Source organism: Enhydra lutris, unplaced genomic scaffold (assembly GCF_002288905.1).
Source record: "Enhydra lutris kenyoni isolate GAN:26980312 unplaced genomic scaffold, ASM228890v2 scaffoldscaffold49, whole genome shotgun sequence".
NCBI classification, from domain to species: Eukaryota; Metazoa; Chordata; class Mammalia; order Carnivora; family Mustelidae; genus Enhydra; species Enhydra lutris.
The window spans coordinates 9,867,296-9,893,542 of record NW_019154133.1 but is presented as its reverse complement, the minus strand read 5'-3'; the positions used below and the strand labels follow the sequence as shown (position 1 = coordinate 9,893,542).

General features: G+C 36.1%; 1 protein-coding gene across 2 annotated transcripts in view; it reads right to left on the bottom strand.

Annotated features, from left to right (window-relative positions):
- Nucleotides 1–26,247, bottom strand: part of LOC111156774 (staufen double-stranded RNA binding protein 2) — a 318,514-nt gene that overhangs the window by 136,668 nt on the left and 155,599 nt on the right. For both annotated transcript variants that reach the window (XM_022517840.1, XM_022517841.1), the window contains one exon: nucleotides 25,708–25,768. In XM_022517840.1, the coding sequence (XP_022373548.1) occupies nucleotides 25,708–25,768 (61 nt within the window). The remainder of the gene's footprint in view (nucleotides 1–25,707; nucleotides 25,769–26,247) is intronic.

Here is a 26,247-nt window from a genome sequence, read left to right as displayed (position 1 = left end):
AGTCCTACACCCTGACCTCTGGGGAGGTGAGAGGAGCTACAGATCCCCAATGATTTAATCAACCTTGCCTACGTAATGGAACCTCTATATAAAACCCTGAAATGATGAAGCTTGGAGAGTGCCTGAGTTCTGAATATATTCATGTGCTGAGAGGGTGGTGTACCCCTATGCCAACTGCTGTGCTCCAGACCCTTCTAGACCTCACCCCATGTACCTCATCATCTGGCTGTTCATTTATATCCTTTATAAAAAAAAAACAGTGATAGTAAATAAAATATCCTGCCGAGTTCTGTGAGCCATTCTAGCAAATGATCAAATCTGAGGGGGTTGTGGAACTCCCTAAATTGAGAGCCAGTCAGTTGGTGAGAAGTACAGGGGGCAGCATGGGACTTGTGACTGGCATCTGACATGGGGCAGTCCTGTGGGGCTGAGCCCTTCATCTGTGGGGCTCTACATTAATTCTGAGTCATGTCAGAATTGAGTTGAACTGTAAGACACCCAACAGGTTGGAAAATTGGAGAATTGGTTGATAATGAGGGAAAAAAATCCTCACATATTTGGTGTCAGAAGTGCTGTGAGTAAAAACAGTTCATATGTCAAAATTGATCAAACTGTACACATTATGTGCAGCTTATTATACTTCAATTATACCTCAATAAAGTTGTAAGAATATTTGCCAATTTGATAAGTGAAATGTCTTACTGGTTTTTGTTTTTTCACAAGCTGCATAAATACCACATATAATTCTTACTTAAATACTAATTTAAATGTTAGGACTCTAAATTCTACACTCAATATAAGAAATCAAGAAACTAACAACATTACTTCAGTATTGTTATTATACAGCAGTACTGGGCTTGCCAATAACAATATTATAAAGCAACAAAAATGCTCTCTCAACACTCCAGAGAGGCATTACATCACAATGTAAGAACTCATGCAGAGTTCAGGCTCCCTTATTCTACAGTAAAGCCCGAGTTGACTTTTCTTCATAAATAAAGAAGATTCCTTTCTAGAGAGCTCAACTAATATAATAGTTGTTGAAAGACTGTAAAGACACATGTGGATTTCTGCGGTCAACTACCGAATGATTTTTAACTTGAATATTAGTAACAGAGTGTATGGATTGGTCACAATTCATTTATGTTCTTCCTGCTGTAAATGTAAGTAGCTTTTCAGTAGGGTGAGGGCCTGAAAGTAGAATTAAAGAGTAATTTAGGCTCTACATATTTAAGAACTTTAACTTATTTTGCCAATTAGGCCTCCTGAAAAACTATACCAATTTATGCTTCTATTAGCAGTACGTGACTAAACCTGTTTTTCTCATTGTCTGTTGACACAGGTTTTAGTTATTCTAAATAATTATTGACACTACCACATTTCATTGTTATATTGATTTACATTTATTTAATTACTGTGCAGGATAAACTTCTTCTCGTGAAGAAGGCTTGTGCCTTCTTTTCTGTTAGTCTGGACCTCAGTTTTCCTCAGGGACTTCAAATGTATTCCCCTTGCTCAAGCCTATTACATCCCACTATATTCATGCTCTTTCTGAGATATCCCTAACCCATTCTCCCGTCATCTCTGTCTGACTTTGCCTTTAATACTCCTACGCTGGTACTAATGGTCTGTAACCATTGTACATAGCTACACTGCAGATACAACCCTGGCATTATGCTAGCACTTTAAATGAAATTATCTCATTTAATACTCCACAACAACCACATGAAAAGGGTATTTTTATTTCTCTATATTAGAAATGAAAAAACCTGAAGCATGGCGCTTTGCCAAGGTCATATGGATAAGACAAAGCAATGCTAGACTATGACTCCAAGGCATCTGACTCTAGAGCCTGGATACCTAAACATTACATTCGATGACCTCCTGAAAGAACAACTGAGGAGCTAAGTGCAGGGCCCAGCCAACTCCAAACAGGTACATTTAATCCAGGAATTAAACTCCACGCCTGGGGTTTGCCTGGGGTGACACTAGGCTGATCCATGTCCCTGTGGTTGCCCCTCAACATTCCAGAGACCGCGTCACCAAAATTTCCCTAAAATATGGATGTTCGAATAGGGTTTTAAAAGCCCAACCTTGCCAACAACTATGACATCGGACAAAATGAAGAATGCTGGACCATCGTGCCCATTTTACATGTTTCTCCCATTAGGCCTGTGCTGCTTTCTAGTGTGTACGTGAACCTTCCGGTTCACGCAGAACCTCCTGGAGCATCTTCATGGAGCTCCAGTCCTTACTGGGAGAGTTGCAGAGGACATTTTGAATCAAGCTCTCTTTAAAGATTTTATCATATGTGCAGATAAGCAAACTCAGAAGAACCTTGCCTTTCAACATTCAGTAACGTCCTGACTCTCTGAGAGAGGCTGAAGAATGTGTTAATGAGTAGTGAGTACTATCAGGGTAGCAGAACAATAGGGCAAGCCAATGTAGTAAGATCGACAATGTTATCACACTGGTGCAAATGGTTAATCTGTAAGGAAGCATTTCTCTGCAAGCCCATGAAATGAGTACATAGCTATTTCTTAGTAAAATCGGTTAGTCATTTTTTATATCAAAGCTTTGAATTTTTTGAATTTTTGTCACAAAACTTGGACTAAATTTTTTTAATAAATATTCAAATATCCAATAATCCTCAGGTCTTCTTTTGCCACAATGAGTTCTGCATAACAAAAAGTTATAATTCACATAGGGCTAAAATAATTTTTAAAGTGAGACAAGGAGCAGAATGCTGGGGTGGCAGATTCCTCTGACTGAAATTTAGCACATGTGGGTAGATAGACTCTGCTTCTACTTCGATAACATCATGGACAATTCACCAAATTTTAATAAGAAAGTCAATTATCTGTGTATATTTTGCAAGCTGATGCCTCAGATTTTTATTCCTTCTTTGGCCAGAAAGAATATTTTGCTGGGGTGCTTGGGTAGCACAGTTGGTTAAGTGTCTGACTCCTGGTTTCAGCTCAGGTCCTGACCTCAGGGTTGTGAGATCAAGCCCCATGTTGGCATCCACATTCAGCATGGAGTATGCTTAAATAAATAAATCCTGAGCATGTAGTGTACAGCATGGTGACCATAGTTAATAATACTGTATTGCATATTTGAAAGTTGTTAAGAGACTAGATCTTAAAAGTTCTCATCATAAGAAAAAAAATGGGTAACTGTGTGGTGATGGATGTTAACTAGACTTCCTAAAACGAAATAAAATAAAATCAAACTAGGGGAAAAAAAAAAAAGGCTCCACCTCCCTTTGCTCCTTACCCCACCTCAACTCCCTTTCTCTAAAATAAATAAACAAATAAATCTTAAAAAAAAAATAAAAGAATACTTTTGTTTAGGGTTATCTATCCTGCTCTTGATTATCATCAATTATTTTAAAACACCCCTCAATTTCTTGAACTGGTTATCTGAAAAGTTACGTGGCTGCTCCTGGCAAAACTGATTCCCAGTGAGTTTTGCTTTTTAAAATCTCTTGTCCAAAGTTTTAAACGGCAGCCAGGTACTAATATGTTACGTGGCTGATCCTCCTGTTGATAAAGGTGAAGTCCACTTTGCTAGCATTTGCTGCTCACTAAATTTCCCTTGTGTGTCTTGATGGTGGTAATAACATCTTTTGTCATCATTCTAATCTGCTCAATAAACCTTACCTTTAAAGTTTCAGAAACAAATTGTAATTTTAGAAAAATCTTAAAAACTGGGAAATGGACTACTGTTTCACAACAGGAAATCTGAGAAAAGCATGAGCAACAATAACATGATTTATCTATTTTACAATGATTTTTAAAAATCATCTCCACGAAAATTCATGAAATCCAAGTAGGGTCTATTGTATTATACCAGTATCAATTTCCTAGTTTTGTAAATGTAATTATGTAAATTGTCACCACTGGGAGAAGCCAAGTGATGGGTACACGCAAACCATCTGTACCACTTTTACAGCTTTAAAAAGTTGTAAAAACCCAATTATGAGAAAGCGCTGTTATATTGCTCTGGGCCTCTCGCTCTGTACAGAGACCCTAGAACAAGATCCTGTTGAGACATCAAGGTAGGAAGGACAGTGGCACTAGCACTAGATATGGCCCTCAGAGCAAGCGGGCTGGCACTGGCAGTGCCTGCTCCTTGAGGGCTGCAGCTTTGACCACTGCCTCTGCCTAATGCAGTCTCTGGTTTCCAGGCTCTGGGCTCAAGGCTAGTAATCTTTCTTTCCCAGGAAGTTCAGGGCCATTTATCAGATGAGCACGTATGCAGCCCAAGAAGGAACCACCAGACCACCATGGTCACCTTCCCAGAGACAGGAATAGTCAATCCATCCTCTGCATGTTCTTTAACTACTAAGCTGGTTGGACCTTAGAAATTTCCATTTCCAGCAAACTATAAGAGACTCTTAACTCTAGGAAACAAACTGAGGGTTGCTGGAGGGGAGGTGGGTGGAGGGTTAGGTAAATGGGTGACAGACATTAAGGAGGACACTTGATAATAATGAGCAACTGATGACTCACTAAACTCTACCCCTAAAACTAATAATATAGTATATGTTAACTAAAGTGCATTTAAATAAAAAATTTTTAAAAAGAGAAATCTCCATTTCCTGCTGCCGTATTGTTGAGATACAATGGAACAGGGTGTTGTTTTTAGGGGACCCCACCTCTCATTTTCCACACAGCTCAGTATCCACCTGTCTTCAAGCTGAGGCTCAAGGGTCCCTAGTTCTGCCCTATTTTTAAGTCAAATATAAATTATTTAGGAGGAAACAAAAACCAATTAATGCAAAATTTGGAAGAAATTCTTCTGAAAATCAAACTAAAAAAGGAAAATGTTGGATAAAAGCAATACAATGGAAAAAAATCAAACAAATGTAAATAATTTATCCGAGTTTTTAATTTTAATTTATTTTAATTTTTTTTTATTTGTTTGAGAAAGAGAGGGAGACCAATGAGGGAGAGGGAGAAGCAGATTCCCCCCTGAGCAGAGAGCTGGACATGGGGCTCCATCCCAGGACCCTGAGATGACATGAGCCAAAGGCAGACACCTAACAGACTGAGCCACGCAGGCGCCCCAGAATTTCTTTTTTAAGGTCAGTTTCAGAATCAGCTTGGAAGGAAAGTTCTCTTAACTAGCCAACATTTGATCACATCTCACATTACAGATAACGCTAAAGCTATTCTGATTAAAGAAATAGCTACACTGATGGGACATCTGGGTGGCTCAGTCAGTTAAGCAACTGCCTATGGCTCAGGTCATGATCCCAGGGTCCTGAGACTGAGTCCCAAATTGGGCTCCTTGCTCGGCAGGGAGCCTGCTTCTCCTTCTGCCCCTCCCCCTGCTCATGGTTTCTCTCACTCTCTCTCTCTCTCACACTCTTTCTCAAATAAATAAATAAAATCTCAAAAAAAAAAAGCTACACTGAAAAAGATGTCATAACTGAACTAATGAAAAAAATGACATATTTTAATGTGCTCAAAAAGCATAAATTAAATCAGTGGTGAAAACTAACCTTATTCTTGCCCTTAAGAGTTAGACAGCACTAATTTTGTTAATTTGTGCGTTTTATTGGTCTTTTTTTCTTTTTTTCTTTGTTTTTTTGGGAGGGCAGAGGCTACATTTTACATGATGTATGTGAACTTATTAATTTGGTGAATGCATATTTATTAAATTACTGGCAGAACTTGTTGGCAAGATATGAAAGACTTCTGGTGAGCATAGTACCAAGAGGAAAAAGTGCTTAGTGCAGCCCTAATCCACAAAAGGTGGAATCCTAGGTGAGAGTCCTGACAGGAAGCCATGAAACAGAACCCTGCACACCTCAGGGGGATTGTACCTTCATTATTTCAATAGTATAATGCAGTGTAGGGAAACAACTAAATGGTAAATGATAAGTTTCCATTAAAAACCTAAAAACAATAATAGCAAAAAAAAATGCTATTGAATTTTTTAAAAAACAAATTTCAAATAAATTGGGGAATGCCTTTGGAAAGCTTGTTCCACTGCACTAATGTACACTATCTTAGCCAAGGAAAGGGGCTAGTCAAGAGTTTTCAAACCCAGGAGCTGAACTGTTATTTTTTCTTGAAAAAATTAAATTAAAAAATATATAATGACAAAGGATAAGGACCTGAGTATGGTGAATAAATCTACAATTCACCTTAAAAATAAAGATGGTCTCAGTTGGCTTATGTAGAAGCTGCTCAAGGCTCAACATTTTCAGTAAGATAGAACTGTGAATATTTCTATTGAGTAAGACAAAACTGTTAGGGTAAAAATGAAGTTTGAGAGCAACTTGTGAAGATAATGAGCCGCGTTCAATTATGTGTCATTTAAATAGGGTTAAAATGTTGCTTATAAAATAAAGATCATTAGTCATCTTTCTCCACACACACAAAAAATCCATTAGTGACTACTTCCCTAAAACTGCAAAAAAAAAAAGCCCCCACCAAACCCCATCCCCCCAACAATGGATTATATAAGCCCTCCATGTGATACAAATGACCACTCTCTCAGCAGGAAGAAACACATACTTAAACAGTTGTCTACTGCAAACCCCCCTACATTGCATCCCATGGTTCCCCTGCTTGCCCCCAAGCATCTGTTCCAGATAGCTCATAAAACAATAATAATTATAGCTAAAACTCACACAGTCTTTACTGGAAAGCAGGATTTGCATGTGTTACCTCAGTAACCCTCACAATGACCCTCTGTCACAGGAATTAGGATTATCTCCATTTTTACGGTCGAAGGCCCCAAGGCACAGCAAGGTCATGGTGACCTCTCAAAGTTACAGCTGGTAAGTGGCAAGCCTTGGGACTGCAACTAGGCATCTGGCTTTGGGGTCAGCATGTGTAACTACCATTCAATCAGTAAAACAAACAAACAAATATAAAACCCAGAGCTATTATTCTTTGCATCTGTAAGTTCAAGTTCTGTGCAAATGAGTCCTGAAATATTCTAACACCAGAACAGAGAAAAGAAACTGTCAAGATAAACTTAATATGAGGTGTCTCCTGTTTTTCATTTCAAATTTATTTTCTAGGCTCAATGAACCAGAGTCTCACTCAAGTAGCATAATAATAGAAAAGACAGACACAGGAGCCAGGCAAAAATTACTTAAAAAAAAAAAAAAAATTCCTCTTGTGAAACTACCATTTGGGAAGACACTGAAAAATAATGTGCTCAGCCAGCATCATGATTTTATTGTGAGAAAGTAACTTCAAGTATTAAGTTAACATAATAGAAAAAGCACAGCTTTAGGATGAAAGAATTTAATCCACACAACACTTTCTTTTCATTCTCTTTATATGGTATAAATTATGCTTTAGTTTATTACAAATTAGTCTATGTATTACTCAGAAAGTTATGGCTGATTCCACAATATTGTAAATAAAATGAACTGATTAGAATTATATAAATATTAAGGACACTTCTTATTTTAAAAATTGCCTTGCAAAAATAACAAATTCATTTTTTAGGTCAGGAGTTTTTGTCTAGCGAGGCACTTAGACAAAAACTACTTTAATTCAGAGAAGCACACACAAAAAACTGTTGTTTTACTTTTTTTAATCATTTTTTTTAAATTTATTTTCAACATAACAGTATTCATTCATCACCACACCCAGTGCTCCATGCAATCCGTGCCCTAATATCCACCACCTGGTTCCCCCAACCTCCCACCCCCCTACCTCTTCAAACACTTCAGATTGTTTTTCAGAGTCCATAGTCTCTCATGGTTCACCTCCCCTTCCAATTTCCCCCAACTCCCATCTCCTAACTCCCCATGTCCTCCATACTATTTGTTATGTTCCACAAATAAGTGAAATCATATGATAATTGACTCTCTCTGCTTGACTTATTTCACTCAGCATAATCTCTTCCAGTACCATCCATGTTGCTACAAAAGTTGGGTATTCATCCTTTCTGATGGAGGCATAATACTCCATAATGTATAGGGGCCACATCTTCCTTATCCATTCATCCGTTGAAGGGAATCTTGGTTCTTTCCACAGTTTGGCGACCGTGGCCATTGCTGCTATAAACATTGGGGTACAGATGGCCCTTCTTTTCACTACATCTGTATCTTTGGGATAAATATCCAGTAGTGCAATTGCAGGGTCATAGAGAAGTTCTATTTTTAATTTCTTGAGGAATCTCCAAACTGTTCTCCAAAGAGGCTGCACCAACTTGCATTCCCACCAACAGTGTAAGAGGGTTCCCTTTTCTCCACATCCCCTCCAACACATGTTGTTTCCTGTCTTGCTAATTTTGGCCCTCAACTCTATGGTCAGTTAATCTTCGACAAAACAGGAAAAAATATACAGTGGAAAAAAGACAGTCTCTTCAATAAATGGTGCTGGGAAAACTGGGCAGCTATATGTAGAAGAATGAAACTCGACCATTCTCTTACACCGTACACAAAGATAAACACAAAATGGATAAAAGACCTCAACGTGAGACAGGAATCCATCAGAATCCTAGAGGAGAACATAGACAGTAATCTCTTCGATATCAGCCACAGCAACTTCTTTCAAGGTATGTCTCCAAAGGCAAAGGAAACAAAAGCCAAAATAAACTTTTGGGACTTCATCAAAATCAAAAGCTTCTGCACAGCAAAGGAAACAGTCAAGAAAACAAAGAGGCAACCCACGGAATGGGAGAAGATATTTGCAAATGACAGTACAGACAAAAGATTGATATCCAGGATCTATAAAGAACTCCTCAAACTCAACACACACATAACAGATAATCATATCAAAAAATGGGCAGAAGATATGAACAGACTCTTCTCCAATGAAGACATACAAATGGCTATCAGACACATGAAAAAATGTTCATCATCACTAGCCATCAGGGAGATTCAAATTAAAACCACATTGAGATATCACCTTACACCAGTTAGAATGGCCAAAATTAGCAAAACAGGAAACAACATCTGTTGTTTTACTCTTACCCATGACAACAAAGGCCAAGTCTGGAGCCTAAACTTTTACTCCCAAAAAGCCATAACAAGATTCCCCACACCCTCACTGTGGTAGTATTAGAGAAGGCCTAGTAGGGAACTGGGACTTCACCCTATAGTATCAATGGAGATCACAGAAAGCCTGGACATTTACCTTACCCCCACCCAGCAGTAATGAGATGTCTTTTCCTCTCCCTGCTGGAGTGTTGTTAGGAAAGGAACCGCAGAGAGTGAGGACTTTAATCATCAACTAGTAGTGAAAGGATTATTTCCACTGTGGTGTCTATGAAGATCATGTGCAGCCAGAATTCACAGCCTATCCATCAATAATAAAGAGTCCCCCACCTTGGGTATCACTATAGGTAAAAGGGGTAAACTGGACTTGCACCTGCAACTAACAATAACAAGGTAGCACCCCTCATTCACAGGCCAAGTGGCACCCCCCCACACACACCACTAGAAACAGGTTTATAAAAGATTCATAGTCTCATAGTATCATATGAAAATGTCCAAGTTTCAATCAAAACTTGCAAATGATATCAAGAACCATGAATATCTCAAATTGAATAGAAAAAAAATCAAAAGATGCAAATATTGAGAGGACAGAGATTTTGGAATAATCTAACAAAAATTTTAGCAAGTAGAAACATGCTTGAAACAACTATAAAACAGAAAGCTTTGGCAAAGAGAAAGTCTCAGAAAAGAAATGGAAGATAAAAAGGAGAACCAAATGACAATTTTGGAACTAAAATACACAGTAATTGAAATAAAAATCTGAGTGGATGGTTTCAATGGCTGAATAGAGGGAACAGAAGAAACAATTAGTGAAGTGGAAGTTAAAAAAGGTAGAAATTACCCAATAAAAACAACAGAGGAAAAAAAAAGACTGGAAAAAATGAATAATGAATACCTTAAAGATTAGTGAAACTACAAAAGAAGATCTAAAATCTACACTTAGATTTTAGGAAGAGGGTGGGGCTGAAAAAAGCACTGAAGAAATAATGGCTGAAAATGCCTGAAATTGGCAAGAGTCAAAAACCTCACAAATTCAAAATGCTGTGTGAACCCCAAGTGGGAAAAACATAAAGAAATCCACAATAAAACACATCATAATTAAACTTCCAGGGCGCCTGGTTGGCTCAGTGGGTTAAGCCTCTGCCTTCGGCTCAAGTCATGATCTCAGGGTCCTGGGATCAAGTCCCGCATCGGGCTCTCTGTTCTGTAGGGAACCTGCTTCCTCCTCTCTCTCTCTCTCTCTCTCCCTGCCTCTCTGCCTACTTGTGATCTCTGTCTGTCAAATGAATAAATAAAATCTTTAAAAACAAAAACAAACAAACAAAAAACTTCCAAAAACTAAAGACAAAAAAAGGAATCTTGAAAGCAGTCAGAAAAAAAGCAAAACTTAACCTGAGAAAAACAATTCAAATGACAGTAGATTCTCATCCTAAATCAGGGGTGCCAAAAAGAAAAAGCACAATATTCATCAAATGCTGAAGGGAGTGGAAGTACTGTTGATTCAGAATTCTATATCCAGGGGTGCCTAGGTGGCTCAGTGGGTTAAAGCCTCTTCCTTCAGCTCAGGTCATGATCCCAGGGTCCTGGGATCGAGCCCCACATCAGGCTCTCTGCTCAGTGGGGAGCCTGCCTCTTCCTCTCTCTCTCTGCCTGCCCCTCTGCCTATTTGTGATCTCTGCCTGTCAAATAAATAAATAAAATCTTAAAAAAAAAAAAAAAGAATTCCATATCCAGAAAAAAAAACAAAAACAAAAACTTTAGGAATGAAGGGGATATTGAAGCATTCTCAGATACAGGAAAACTAAGACAATTTTCACCAGTAAACTCACCCTAAAAGAAAGGCTACACCAAATCCTCTAGCAGAAAAGAAACAAAAAAAGAAGGACACGCAGAACGTAAAGAAGGAAGAAGAAACATGGTAATCAAATAATATGGGTAAATATACTAGAATCAAAATAATCAAACTGAAATCAAACTGAAATTCTAAAGAGTGATCAAGTAACCCATAGGAGGCAAGAAAAAAAACAACAAAAAAGAATAGATAGGAAAAATAAAATGGCAGACTTAAACCCTAACATACCAATAATTATATTAAATATAAATGACCTAAATATACAAATAAAAAGGAGATTGGCAGAGTATATTAAAAAATATAACCCAATTATATGCTGTCTAAAAGAAACTCCAAGTATTATGAGATAGGCAAGTTAAAAGTTAAGGATAAGGAAGTTTTTCTTACAAATATTAATCAAATACTAATAAAAAAAAGAGCAGGGCATTCTATTTCCAAAAGAGGACATGAGGAAATCTATTAACCCACCCCCATCAAACAACCATAACTGAAAACTATTTTAATTAAAAAAAACCTTTTTAAGTTTCTGGAAATTGTTCTAAGTGCATACAGCAAATCAGACATTTTCCAATGTAATAAAAAAATTGGCTAGACTCTGTCCCCAGTTCTTAGGAGGTAGCCTCTAAATCCTTGGAATTTCTTTTGTTATTCATGGGGGACCCCTTGGACCACATCAGAGTTTATGCTAACAAAATGATTCAAGATGGGTGATGGCCATGTCAGAAAAACCAACTATGTGATTAGATGGTTAGAGCTTTGAATCAAATTATATCAGCCCAATTTCTGAGAAAGGAGAGAGCTGGAGATTGGTATCAACTTCCTGGCCAATGAATGATTCAAACAGTTATGCCTATAAAATGAGACCTCATAAAAATTCTGGGCAATCTGAAAACTTGAGTGAGCCCGCCTGGCTGGCAATACTCTGTGCATATTACACATGATGTGTAAGGAAGGATGATGCACCCTGACTTCATGAGAAAAGGGCTGGAAGCTTTGTGTTTAGAAGCCTCCCATATCTCACCCTATACATCTCTTGGTTGGTTCTGATTTGTATCCATTCTGCTATAAAAATATCATAATCTTAAGTATAGGACTTTCCTGGATTCTGTAAATCATTCTAGTGAATTATCAAATCTACAGGGCCATGAAAAGCCGTGAATTTATAAATAGTTGGTCAGAAGTGAGAATGGTCCTAGAAACCCTCCAATAGCGGCTGGTATCTGAAGGGAGGTCAGTCTTGTAGCGACCATGCGACGTTAAGCATAACTCCAGGTTTTGCATCAGAAGTCATTATACTAAGTCACTGATCAAGAAAATCTAACAAATCTTGGCAAAAACAAGAATCTGTGGCATTTGAGCCATGACCCATTTCCTCCCCCATAAACAGCTAAGAAGATGGTGGTGGGGGCTCTCTTTCTCCTCAATCTCCTGTTAAGGAATATGGCATTTTACCAGGAAGGGCAGACTACCAGAATATCTCATTTCCCCTAGCTGTAAGCTGAAAAAGCTAAATTCCTCACATACATGGCCATGAAACTGGGCAATCCCTTCTTCCATCCAGCCCCCACTCATACAGTGAAGGCTCTACACAAGCACAGCAGGCTGAAAAAAAATGTGGGAACTGACATCCCTCCCTCAGCTTGCTCAGAGGAGCGAGGTTCATGTCAGGAAAGGCAAGCTAAGGGCAACAGAGCCTACCTCCCCTGCCCAACACTCCGGTCATAAAGCAGGGGTGTCACTCTCAGAGAAGTGATAACTGTCCCCATTCTCACTCCAGAGCACTGACTCAGAAATTATGCCCAGGGGGTGAGGTAGTCTATAACAGAGCTGTAGAGATCTCTCAAATGAAATTACTTTATTTGAAATGGATTATGGGAAAGTTTAAGCCTAAGAGCACTCTTGAAAACACTGGAGATTTTGGTGGTTAGCAATCCACAGGAATCTGCTAACTTCATGAAAGCAGCAGGAAGCTATACTGTAAACCTGTCAGTTTCCCAGAAAGAACCAGGGAAAGAGACAGACAAGAAGAGTGCTCTTGGGGTCAAAACCTAAAATACTGGCCTCAAAAAAACATTCTGAAAAGGGATCCAAATGTAACTGGATCAGACTTGTAGCAATTTACGTCCCAAGAAAACAACAGGGCTATCTGCCAGCAATTAGTGAAATCCAGCAGCTGAGTGTTAAATCAACAAAGGCAGAAAACTTAACAGAGATCAGACAGAGAATAAAATAGAGCCCTACTAAATCTACTGTCATCCCATTTGACCACATACACACTAAAGACTCCTCCCTCTGAGAAAGGTGACATCAGAGGCTTCATACTGCAAGAGAAAAAAATCTCACAAAAATAGTCCAGCTTTTCACCTAAGAATAGGAACAAGACAAGGATCCCCATTTTTGATATGTCTATTCAATAAATATTAGAAGTTCTAACCTGAGCAATTAGGCAAGAAAAAGAAATAGAAAGCATTCAAACTGTAAATAAAGAAGTAAAATTACGTCTGGTCACAGATTATGTGATCTTACCTGCAGAAAACATGAGAGATTCCACAAACTGTTAGAACTTATACATAAACACAGCAAAACAGCAGGACATAAAGTCAACACACAAAAATTAGTTTGGATTTCTATACACTAACAAGCTATCTGAAAAGGATATTAGGAAAATAATCCATTTACAATAGCATAAAAAATACAATATTTAGATTATTCATAATTGTGAATTATTAAATTTAATATTATTAAAATGCCCATACTGTCAAAACCATCTACAGATTTGATGCAATCCTTATCTAAATATCACTGGCTCTTTTTACAGGAAAAAAACCCTAAAATTCATATGGAACTATAAGATAGGCAAATCAATCTTGAGAAAGAAGAATGAAGCTAAAGACACCACACTTACTGGTTTTGAAACATTACAAAGCTAAAGTAATCAAAACTCTGAGGACTGGCATAAAAATGGATATATAGACCAATAGAACAGAACAGAAAGTCCAGAAATAAATTCCCATATATTTGGTCAAGTAATCTTTCACAATGGTGTCAAGAATACACAATGAGGAAAACACAGCACATTCAACAAATGGTGTTGGGCAAACTGGATATCCAGAACCAAAGGAATGATACTGAACCCTTATTTTACACCATATACACACACACAAAATCAACTCAAAGTGGATTAAAGATTTAAACATAAAATCCAGGCAATGATTTCTTAAATATGATACTAAAGCACAGGCAAAAAATGCAAAAATAGACCCAAGTGGGACTATTTCAAACTGAAAATCTTCTGTACAGAGAAGGAAACCATCAACAGAGTGAAAAGGCAACTTATGGGATGGGAGAAAATATTTGCAAACCATGTATCTTATAAGGGGGTAATACTCAAAATATATAAAGAACTCCTACAATTCAACAACAAAAAGACTAATAATCTGGTTTAAAAATATGCAGGGGAAGGATGTGAACAAATATTTCTCCAAAGAAGACATACGAACGGCCAACAGGTATATTAAAAGATGCTTGACATCACCAATGATCAAAGAAATGCAAATCAAAATGTTAATGAGGCATCACCTCACCCCTAGTAGGATGGCCATTACTTAAAAGAAAAAAAAAAAAGGAAATATTAATGAAGATGTGAAGAAATCTGAACCCTTGTACACAATTAGTGGGAATGCAAAATAGGGCACCCATAATGGAAAAAAGTATGGAGATAACTCAAAAAATTATAAAAAGAACTACCACATGAAACAGCAACCCCACTTCTGGGTATTTATCCAAAAGAACTGAAAACAAGATCTGAAAGAGAATTTGCATTCTCATGTTCACTGCCGCTTTATTCACAACAGCAAAAAGTAGAAATAATCTAGTCTACATCAGTGGATGAATGGATAAAGAAGAATGGTATATACATACAGTAGAATATTATTTAGCCATAGAAAGAAGGAAATCCTGTCATATGTAATAACATGCATGAACCTTGAGAACATTATACTAAGTGACATAAGGCAGACACAGAAAGACAAATATTACATGATCCCACATATATGAGGTATCTAACGTAGTCACACTCACAGAAAACAGAAAGTAGAATGGTCACTGCCAAGGACTGGGAAGAAGGAAAAATGGGGAGTTGCTGTTCAATGAGTACAAAACTTCAGTCATGCACAGTGAAAAAGCTCTAGAGATTTGCTGTACAACATTGTGCTTACAGTTAACAATACTATACAGTGCATTAAAAATCTGTTGAAAGGGCAGATCTCATGTATAACATGCTTTTAGCCACAATAAAAAAAAATATAAAATTTAATTTAAAAATAATAAGTAGGAGGTGGGTGGGGGAATGGGGTAACTGGGTGACAGGCATTAAGGAGGGCACATGATGTGATGAGCACTGGGTATTATATGCAATTGATGAATAAATGAACTGTATATCTGAAACTAATGATACACTGTATGTTAAGTAATTGAATTTAAATGGGAAAAAATTAGTAAATGTCCCATATACTAATAATGAACAAGTGGAATTTGAAATTAAAAACACAATACATCAAAAACTATGATGTACTATATAGTTGCTAACTGAATAAAAAAAAAACAATACCATGTATATTAGCACCCAAAAAATAACATTCTTAGGTATAAATCTAATAAAACATGTATAATATCTCTATGAAGAAAGTTATAAAGCCCTGAAGAAAAAAATCAAAGAGAACTAAATAAATGGAGAGATAGTCCATGTTCATGGATAGGAAGACTCAATATTGTCAGTATGTCAGTTCTTCCCAACTTGACCAACAAATTCAATGCTATCACAATCAAAATCCCAACAAGTTATTAATGAATACTGACAAACTGATTCTAAAGTTTATATGGAGAGGCAAAAGCCCCCAAAATAGCCAATACAATATTGAAGGTGAAGAACTAAGTTGGAGGACTGATGTTACTCAATTTCAAGACTCACGAGAGAGCTACAGTAATCAAGACAAAGTGGTATTGGTGAAAGAACAAACAGATTAAAGAAACAAAAGAGAGAGCCCAGAAATAAACCCCCATAAGTATAGTCAATTCATTTTTGACGAAGGAACAAAGGCAGTACAGTGGAGCAAAGACAGTCTCTTCAACTGTCAGATGGTGTTAGAACAACTGGATATCCATACACACAAAAATTAATCTAGATACAGACCTTACACCTTTCACAAAATCAGTAGACCCAAATGTAAAATGAAAAATTAATAAACTTCCAGAAGATAATATAGGAGAAAATCTAGATGACCTTGAGTATGGTAATAATGCCTTTGTCATTATACACTAAAACAAGAACCATGAAAAAACAATTGATAAGCTAGACTTCATTAAAATTAAAAACTTCTGCCCTAAAAAAAAAAAAAAAAAAAAAGACAACAGTAAAAGAATTATAAGGCAAGTCACAGACTGGGAGAAAGTATTTGCAAAATATACATTTGATGAAGGACTATTATCCAAAATATACAAAGAACTCCAAAAACTCAACAATAACCCAATTAACAAACAACCCAATTAAAAATAGGCCAAAGACCTTAACAGACACCTCACCAAAGAAGATACACAGATGGGAAAAAAAAAAAAAAAAGAATATATACACATGGCAAATAACCATATAAAAAGATGCTCGATATCATAGGAAATATAAATAAAAATAAAAAATGAAATACCACTACCTACTTAGTAGAATGGCCAAAATCCAGAATACTGACACCACTGCTAAATGCTGATGTGGACATGGGGTTACAGGAGCTCCCACTCATTGCTGGTGGGAATGCAAAATGGTACAGCCACTCTGGAAGACAGTACTCCTACCACACAATCCAGCAATTGTGCTTCTTGGTATTTATTAAAGGCAGTTAAAAATTATGTCTACAGGAAAACCTGCAAACAAATGTTCACAGAAGCTTTATTGTTAATTGGAAAAATGTAGAAGCAACCAAGATGTTCCTCAGTAGGTGACTGGATAAACGGTGATACATCTAGACAATGGAATACTATTCAGCACTAAAAAGAAATGACCTACCAAGTCATGAAAAGACGTGGAAGAATCTTAAATGCTTATTGCTATGTGAAAGAAGCCAATCTTTTTTTTTTTTTTTAAGATTTTACTTATTTATTTGAGAGAGAGAGAGTGAGGGAGAGCATGAGAGGAGAGAAGGTCAGATGGGGAAGCGGACTCCCCATGGAGCTGGGAGCCTGATGCAGGACTCAATCCCAGGACTCCAGGATCATGACCTAAGCCAAAGGCAGCCGCTTAACCAACTGAGTCACCCAGGTGCCCAAAAGAAGCCAATCTTAAAAGAATATGTATCTATGACTCTGACTGCATGATACTCTGGAAAATGAAAAACTATAGATGATTAAAAGATTGGTGGCTTGGGGGAGAGAGGAAGAGATGAACAGGCAAAGCACAGAGAACTTTTAGGGCAGTGAAAATATTCTATATGATATTGTAACGATGGATATATAACATTAGACATCTGTCCAAACCTGTAAAATGTACAACACCATGAGTGAAGCCTACGGTAAACTATGGGCTTTGAGTGACTATGATATATTGATGGAGGTTCATCCTTCGTGAAAAATGAGCCATTCTGGTGAGTGACAGGGACAATGGGGAAGGCTGTGCATGTGTGGGGATAAAGGATATACAGGAAATCTCTGTACCCTCCTCGCAATTTTGTTGTAAAATCTAAATCTGCTTTAAAAAAATCTTTTTAAAAAAAAAGAAAATTTAAAAATAGTCTGACATTTTGTATTAGCACAAAGTGTAACAAAGACAAGACAATAGCATGGTGGTAAATGTACTAGACTGAAGCCTCCCTATCTGAGTTTGAATTGCAGCAGCAGATAGCCTCTTTACCTTGCTTTCTTGATCCGTAAAATGAATTAGACTAGAGGAACTTGAAAATCTCTTTCAGCTCTAAAAGCCTATGAATCATCTTAACACAAACCAGAAAGCTTGGAATAAAACAATACACTTGAATAACATCACCCAAAAAGCCTGTTGAGTATTTTTTAAAATGGACTATTACTGAAGTTTTTTAAGTCTTAAGAAAAATCATGTAATGCAGATGGCTGTTCCATTGTTAAAATAAACATTTCACATGCTTTCTCAGCCATTTTAGTGTTTTTACATGATCCACCCAAATATCAAACTGGTATCTGAAACAATAGTTTGGACATTTTCCATGTTATGAAACATCCTAAATGTTCTTTAAAAAAGATTCTGGTACGTGATATACAAAACATTCTTTCAAGAAAATGCATACTTAATTTTAGTGGAAGTTCTGAGAAAAAGCTTTATTCAGTTTTTCTTTATTAGCAAGTGATATATATGGAAATAAACACGTTGTATAGTGGCAAAGGTGGACCTTAGAATCAGAAGATACAAGTCTTTACTACCTCTACCTAACTTACTATCCCTCAAGCAAATTAATATATCACCCAAGCCTCAATCATCCTGTTTGTAAAATAAGAGGTTGGACATTCTCCAAACTTTTCACACTCAGACTGCTTGTATTGTTTTTCTTCTACACATACCATAGCTCAAGGATCTGCCTTTCAGACAGATTGTATTTATTTAGGGTAATATTTAGGATAATAAATCATCTTCTGGTTTCTTCTACCAAAGAATGCCAATCTGAGATTCAGAACAACTTGAGATAGAAATTCAGAGATACATTTCTAATTCAAAGCAATAAATCTACTAAGAAAGAATGCAATATTTCTATTAGGTTATTGAAATACCAGTAACGACACCTATTTTTATATTGAGTAGAGCAACACCAAGCTGAGAAGCACAGGTCTAAATGGTAACTAAGACAACCAATACAGTGGGGAAAAAGTAAAACCACCATATTCTTTTCATTTGTTCAAATGAAATTACAATGTCAGGTACTGTGCTCTCATGATTTACTTTTTAAATCAAAACAATTGGGTTTTTTTTCCCTAGATTGCACTTATTTTTTAAGTCTTCCCTCCTTTTCCCTTGGGGAGAGGTGGTTAACCATGTTTATCTTTTAGACTGATTAGCTTTCCAAGAAGCAGTTTCAACTTCAAAAAATGTTATTGCAATCACCAATAATACCAAAAATAGTACCATGCAGTCAAGAGACACCTTCTAAATAACTAAAAGAATAAATGCCACATCTGTTGTATGCAGAAGTTTTAGGGAGACTATCACCACTGCCTTCCTGAATCTTACACTTAACAGCCCTCAAGCATACAGTTGCCTCTTCCCTCCTTTAGTGTTTTTAGTCAATGTTTTAACTACTCTTACTCCTTTTACCTCCCATGTCAAGGGGATTTTTATCTTTCCAATTACATGTACTCCATGTAGTATGTGCTGAAAGATCATGGATCAAGCACTTCTCTCTTCATATTTATTTTAAATAAATGGAGTTTTAAATTGATTCATGTTAAAACACAATAAAGACACAATGATTAAAATCGGTGCATGGACAGTCAAATGAAGAGAAGAGAACAGAAAGTCCAAAACAAAACCAAATACAGAATCTTAGTATATGATAACGGTAAAGCATCAACACCGTGGGGATTAAAATTGAAGCCATACTTGGAGTATAAATCCCAGATGGACCACAGATTTAAAGACAAAAAAAAAACTTATTATAAAAGTTCCAGAAGATAATGTAAGAGAATTTTTTTATAATTTCACAGTGGGGAAGGCATCATTAACTATGTTAAGATTACAAGTGCTATATATATGGACTATAAAAGACAGACCACGCAAATATACTAAAAAGAAAACCAAACTTTAAAAGAAGATTTCACCATAAACAAAGAGAACTTGAAAAATATTGGCAAGTCCTATTATAAAGGCACATACACACACACTCTCTAATCAAATTAGAAAGAATAGAAGACCAACATCTAACTTTAAAATGAGCACTAATTATGACACCACTGACATAAAAAGTATTGAAATGGCTCATAAACATACAAAAATATAATTAATCTCATTAATTTCATTCACAATAGGAGAAATGCAAAATAAAACTATACTGAATACCATATTTCAACTATCAGATTGGCACAGATCCAGGAGTTTGACAGCACATTGTGTTTCTAAAGCTGGAGGGAAACAGGAAATCTCATATAATGCTGGTAGGAATGTAAATTGTTAAATCTCTACTGAGTATAACCTGGCTACATCTATCAAAATTTATACGTTTTCGTATTCTTTGACTCAGTAATTCCACTTGTAGGAATTTACCTAACAAATACACTAACACACACATAAAATGATATATGTCTGAGGTTTTACACAGCAGGATAATTTATAGTAGAAAAATAACATAAACCATCGAAATGCCCATCAGTTAGGAACTAGTTAAATAATAAAAAAGTCCTAAGCATATCAATATGAAAGGCTCTTCAGGACATATTGTTAAGTGAAAAGAGAAAATTGTACAACAGTGTGTCTGGAATGCTAGGGGATATAATAATACATACTTGAATTTGCTTGTATATGTATAGGAAGATTCTGGAACAGTACAAAAGAAACCAAACATAAGTTAACTTGCTTGGGAGACAGGGTAAAAATTGTGTGAATGAGAACAAAAGTGGGGAAGACTTTTTATATTTTTTGCATTATTTATTTTTATCCATTGTAAAAAAAACTAAAAAAAGAAAAATAAGATTAATGATATAGTTGAATTGGAACTAAACTTCAACTAAGTTCATCATTGAAAATGAAATCAAAGGTAAAAGATTTTTTAAATGTCTATTTCTAGAGTGTGGAGAAGTAGATACTTTGAGGGGCACTTGGGATTTCCCATTACAAAACAACTGGTTATTTTTATAAATCTGAATGTACATATGCCCTATAATATATAAATTTCACTGGCAGATGTGATCTCCCAAACTCTTAGACATGTGCACCAGGAGAAAGATTAAAAAATGTTCATAGTTTTACTATTAATAATAATAAAATCCTGAAAATAACTCAAATTTGAATCAATAATCACATAATGGATGAAACACAATAATGTAACAAATTAATCTTAAATTACAATAAGTGGGAGAATAAAGCTTAGAAAGAATACCATCTTTCTAAAGTTTAAAAAAAAAGCAAACTAAACAAATACTGTTAAGGACTAATACTTATTTGGTGAAACTATGGAATAAAGGGTAAAGGGACTACATAAAAAATGCAGATGGACTGGTCACCTCTGTCGTGGAGAGGCATGGGAGGCCAAGAGATACGAAAGAGGAAAATGTGGAGGTAAGGATACCTGTAATATTCTTATTCTTAAATTGAGTGGTGTGTTCACAAATGTTTATTATATTATCAACTTCATAACTTAAATGTGTTAAATGCTTTATGTGTCAAGTTGTGTTTTGTCTTTAAAGATAATAACACACAAGTTTAACATTTCTTGGCAAACTGTAATACACCACACTGGATTTATAAAACTCCATCTTTCTAGATAAGCTGATAAATAAGTAATTATAAGCATTAACCTGATTTTCTCCTTCTGCTTATTGTAGAGTTTCTTTTATAACAGAAAAAATCAGTTAAGTAGGTATATTAGTACTTCAACTTTCAATCTCTGGGAAACTTTCACCTATGTGGCATTATAAGCTCTCTTCCAGTTATGAAAATGATAGTTTTAGACACCTTTTGATCCCCATAGAGCTCCGAGAAGAGCACATATTTCAGATTTCCAGAACAAATATCTAAAATTAAAATTTCATTCAGCACTTTAGAAAACTATACATTTTCTCTTCTTTAAAAAAAAAAAGTCAGAGAGGTACCTGGATGAATCAGTTAAGTGTCCAACCCAATTTCAGCTCAGGTCATCAGAGTCGTAAGATCAAACCCGGTGTTGGGCTCCATGCCGGGGACAGTCTGCTTGAGATTCTCTCTCCCTGCCCTTGCCCTTCCCCACCACTCTCTCTCTCTTTCTCTCTCTTTATAAGTAAATAAATAAATAAATAAATAAATATTAAAATTAGACATAAAAGCCATAATAGCTTCCTGAAGTAGATTTCAGTATATAGGGAACTACTGCCCTAGCTCTTTAATACATACTCCATGATCCCCAGGTCCTGGGAGATTCCCATATCAGGCTCCTCACTCAGAAGGAGCCTGCTTCTTCCTCTGCCTGCTGCTCCCCCTGCTTGTGCTCTCTCTCTCTAACAAATAAATAAATAAAATCTTTAAAATATATATACATATTTTAAATTTATTTTTATTAGCCTATTTGTGTCCTTCATGTTTATTTATCCTGTTGCTATATATACTGCAATTTACACTGTTTATCATTTGCCTTTTTATTTTCTTACGCTGCTTCATGAATTCACTTTCACTTTTTATGTACTTATATCCATCTCTTTTTTCTTCATGTTTTCATCCTTTGCTCTTACACTTTAAAAAAAAAAAAACTCATACTGCAATCAATAAATGCATCTTTAAACTGTTCATATGGCAGCCTTTCTTAAAAACCATGTATCTTAGACAAAAAAAACACTTTTTTGTCTAAAAATTGAGTCAAATCAGTTTTTAAATTCATGAAAATTTAAATTCAATCTTTCCTAAGAATATTTCAGAAAAATATACTATGTTCATCTAATTAAAGACTTTCATTCTAGTTTCAGATTCTTTTCCATAAATGAATGTGCCTTTAACTACAAACTCAACTTGTATGACTGTTAACAGAAGCAAGCTTAATGCTGCCTCTCTTCTCCCTAGAGTTAATGGGCAAGACGAAAGAATCCCAGCCCAAGTAATAAAAAGGCTTCTCATCACTTAGCCAAGCCCAACATAGCCACCCATGGAAAAGAGGGAGACAGTCTTTCTGGAACATGTGAATCTGCCTTCCCTTGCTCAGGAGAGGACCAGCATTTCCCCTTGCAGTCTCACCAGGTACAAGAGCACAGGCAATGAGGATGTGTAGGTCTTGTTGCCCCAGCTGCCAGTTCAACAGACCTATATTCATGGGATAGGACTTCGTTCAAAGACAACTAGCCGGGGCACAAACAACCTAACAATCTTTTAAAAGTGGATAGCTAAGTCAGCTACACGCTTAGATTTCCAACGTAGGATTTATGTCTAAATAAATAATTAACATGATCACTTTGTTTAATATTTAAATCCAACTAACTTAATTGTCTCATTACAAAGTGGTTTTGTTATTATGCGAGGCACAAAAGTAAATTGTTCGGGGACACTCCCAAAACACTTCAAGAATCTATTGGTCTGTTTTCCTAAAATTAAAAGTACAACCCTCACCCACACCCATGCGTAAAAGCAGAGGTTCTAAATATGTACACAGCATGTGGGAAGCAAGCCTACAATCTATCTTAAGTCATGTCACTGGGATAGTTTGGCTTCCTGGTTTCAGGATGGATAAGTTTAACAATATAAGGATATGACAGAAAAGTGACAAAAATTTTGGCAAGTCAACTACGATACTGAAAAGGTCAATAAGAATTCTATCCCATCCCAAAAGTATTTGTCCTGGGTCATCTCTAATGAACCTAGAAGAGCCAGCATATTTCACAGAGGCTAAATAAAACTTTTTAAAAGGTTAACGGAAAAATATTTATGTGAAAAATGCCTCCAAATAATCTTTTAGTGGGTGGATTCAGCACATACCAGTGAATACCTTTGAGCTTAGTCCAATTTTGAATTAAGCTAGAGTTCACCTTTAAGAAACAATGAACCTGTTTTTAAGTAAAACCCTCTATTAATAAAAAACATGGAATGTGAATACAAAATAAAAGATATTATCAACTGAACTGTATCTAAATATTTTACAAAGTTTTCCATGAGCCGTCAGTAGATCTTTAAAATGCATGATCTTTTAAAAAACTTGTTAGTCATTCATCTGTAAAAATCTAGCTTTTTATGTGTATGCCAAGCATAAAATTGCCCCATGCTAAATTTAACACAAACCTCATATCACAGTTATGTGTTCTCGCACTTCAACATGACTATGACAGTGATTTAAAGGGTAAAAACACACAGAACAGCCAGTCCACCTTTTGCTGCAATTCAGTAGAATGAAGAAAGCCTGAGAAACATTCAAAAATTAGGTCCATATTTTAAATCTGCAGGCAATCAAGCCAGGAGTCAGGCTATGCAATCACAATCACTTGCAAAACCATTTAAACCATTTTTTTTTTAGTTCTAATTGTTGGCAGTTTCTTATGACTGTAATCTTTAAAAAAATATCTTCCACTTCAAAAATTAAATGCACATGTACATTAACTTTTTTTGTCTACTTAGAGTTAGGTGCTAGCTATGCCAGGTTAAAATTTTCTTTCTCCTTTCCAATTCTGCATTCCCTGCATTTAATTTTTGTACACTATGCTTCCAAGTTAATTTCACAATATTTATCCAAACAATGGTTAGCTAACTATAATTTGTAAAGTAATATAGAGTTTAATAAAGAAAATAATACAGAGTCACTTTATGATAACATCCTACCTTTCACAAAGTATGTTACCTTTGCAGACGTTATTCAAGAATGGTTAATCATTTTACGAATGTTAGATTATTAAAGATACTCAGCATTATAAACTGGTATGCGTAACTCTTAACAGAGCTCATTGAATCAGAAGACATGAAACAAGCTGCTCAAGATCAGAAAATATGCCAGCGTGGCAGCCAGCAGGGACAACTTCGAATTCTTGTCTTCCCCAACATGCGCCATCCCAAGAGATGCCTACTCTCATCTTTGCCTGCAAAACTCTAAACACAGGTATTCTTCATCAGACAGAAACCAGTTAGGGCAGAATTTCAAACTTAAGGAATTAAGTAAAAAGAACTTAACATTAATGTTACCATAATATACAAATTTAATTCTCAGCTAATGGATTCATCACTTGAACGATCAATTGCTAAGAAACAAACTTTTTGCTAATGTTGTATTTAAGTAGCTAGGAGTTGGCTCCAGAGGACACTGGAGTGCTGCTAGAGAGAACCAGCCATCAGGGAGTAAAACAGTTACATTTCAGAGCAGGGCTGCCAGCATCCTCTGTGATAACCTGAGGCAGAGACCACTCAGTGTTCAGACGGAAGAACCCAGGCTTTGGCTTTGTCACCTCTCACAGTTTGGAAGGGCTGAGGGATCGTATCCTTCTTTCAAGTTCTCAATTTGAACTACTAGAAACTGAAGGAAGTTCTAAAGTGTTAACAGTTTAGTTAAGTTTCAAGCTGGCTCTGAATGCTTATTACTGTGTTAAATGAAAACAACACAGTACAAGATAATTATATAAAAATATGTGTGTACATAAAAAGAACTGAAATGGGATACAGTTGATTTTATTTTTTTAATTTAATTAATTAACACATAGTGCATTATTAGTTTCAGAGGTAGAGTTTAGTGATTCATCAGTCTTATATACTAACCAGTGCTTACTATATCCCATGCCCTCCTTAATGTCCATCACCCTGTTACCCCATCTCCCTATCCTCCCCCACCCCAGCAATCCTCAGCACTTTGTCTCCTATTCTAGTTTGTCTTCCTCTCTGATTTCATCTTCAAACAGTTGATTTTAGAGTATAATGGGTTTATAGATAATTGTTTTACTTTCTTGATTCTTTTATATTATAACAATGATGCAATAAAAACAGCTTTAAAAAATCAGATCCTCACCATGTAGAGTAAACGGTACTTAGTTTGCAATGACTAAACCATGCCAAGAATATAAGTGCTTGTGTCTTCCGTCAGCTCCAGGAAATCAAATACCATGACTTCCTTGTCTCTACCAAAACATCTCAAGCCCAAATAGATCCAATAAATATCCAGTGCCAGTCTAATCACTGAACCACTGACAAACACCAAGTGTAGTCAACATGAAAGTGAAAACTTACTGTTATTTGTTGGTTCAGGAAACCCAGCCTTTGGACCACTCCATCCTTTGTTTTCCCCTGTCTGAAAGATTAAGCCAATTGTTTAAATTCAGAGAAACAGATTTATGCGAAAAGAAAAAAGTTAACTAACCAATTAAGCAAAGGCAAAAGTCTCTCGCGTGATTATTTATTCTCTCCCTCTTTAACCCCAGGACCATGGACACAAAAGTAATTAATATGAGCAGTAACATTCTTCCTTTCCTATATGCAAATCTATTCTTATGTCTTTTTCTGCTTTTATCTGTTCATCTAAATTTATAATTTAAGTAATCAAGAAAGGCTCACAGTCAATACATGTAGTATATACAACATAGGTTCTATCTAGATGGTTAAAAAGCAAACAATTCTTAAACAGTAAATAACAATCATCACAAGTGCTAAAGTAACTCAAAGGGTTTTATGGTTTCTGAGGTCTAATCAACAATGGAAACTGTTCTGTGAAAGCTCTAAGAAGGGTCATGAAATACTGCTAATGACATACATAGAAGATTGAAAACTAAG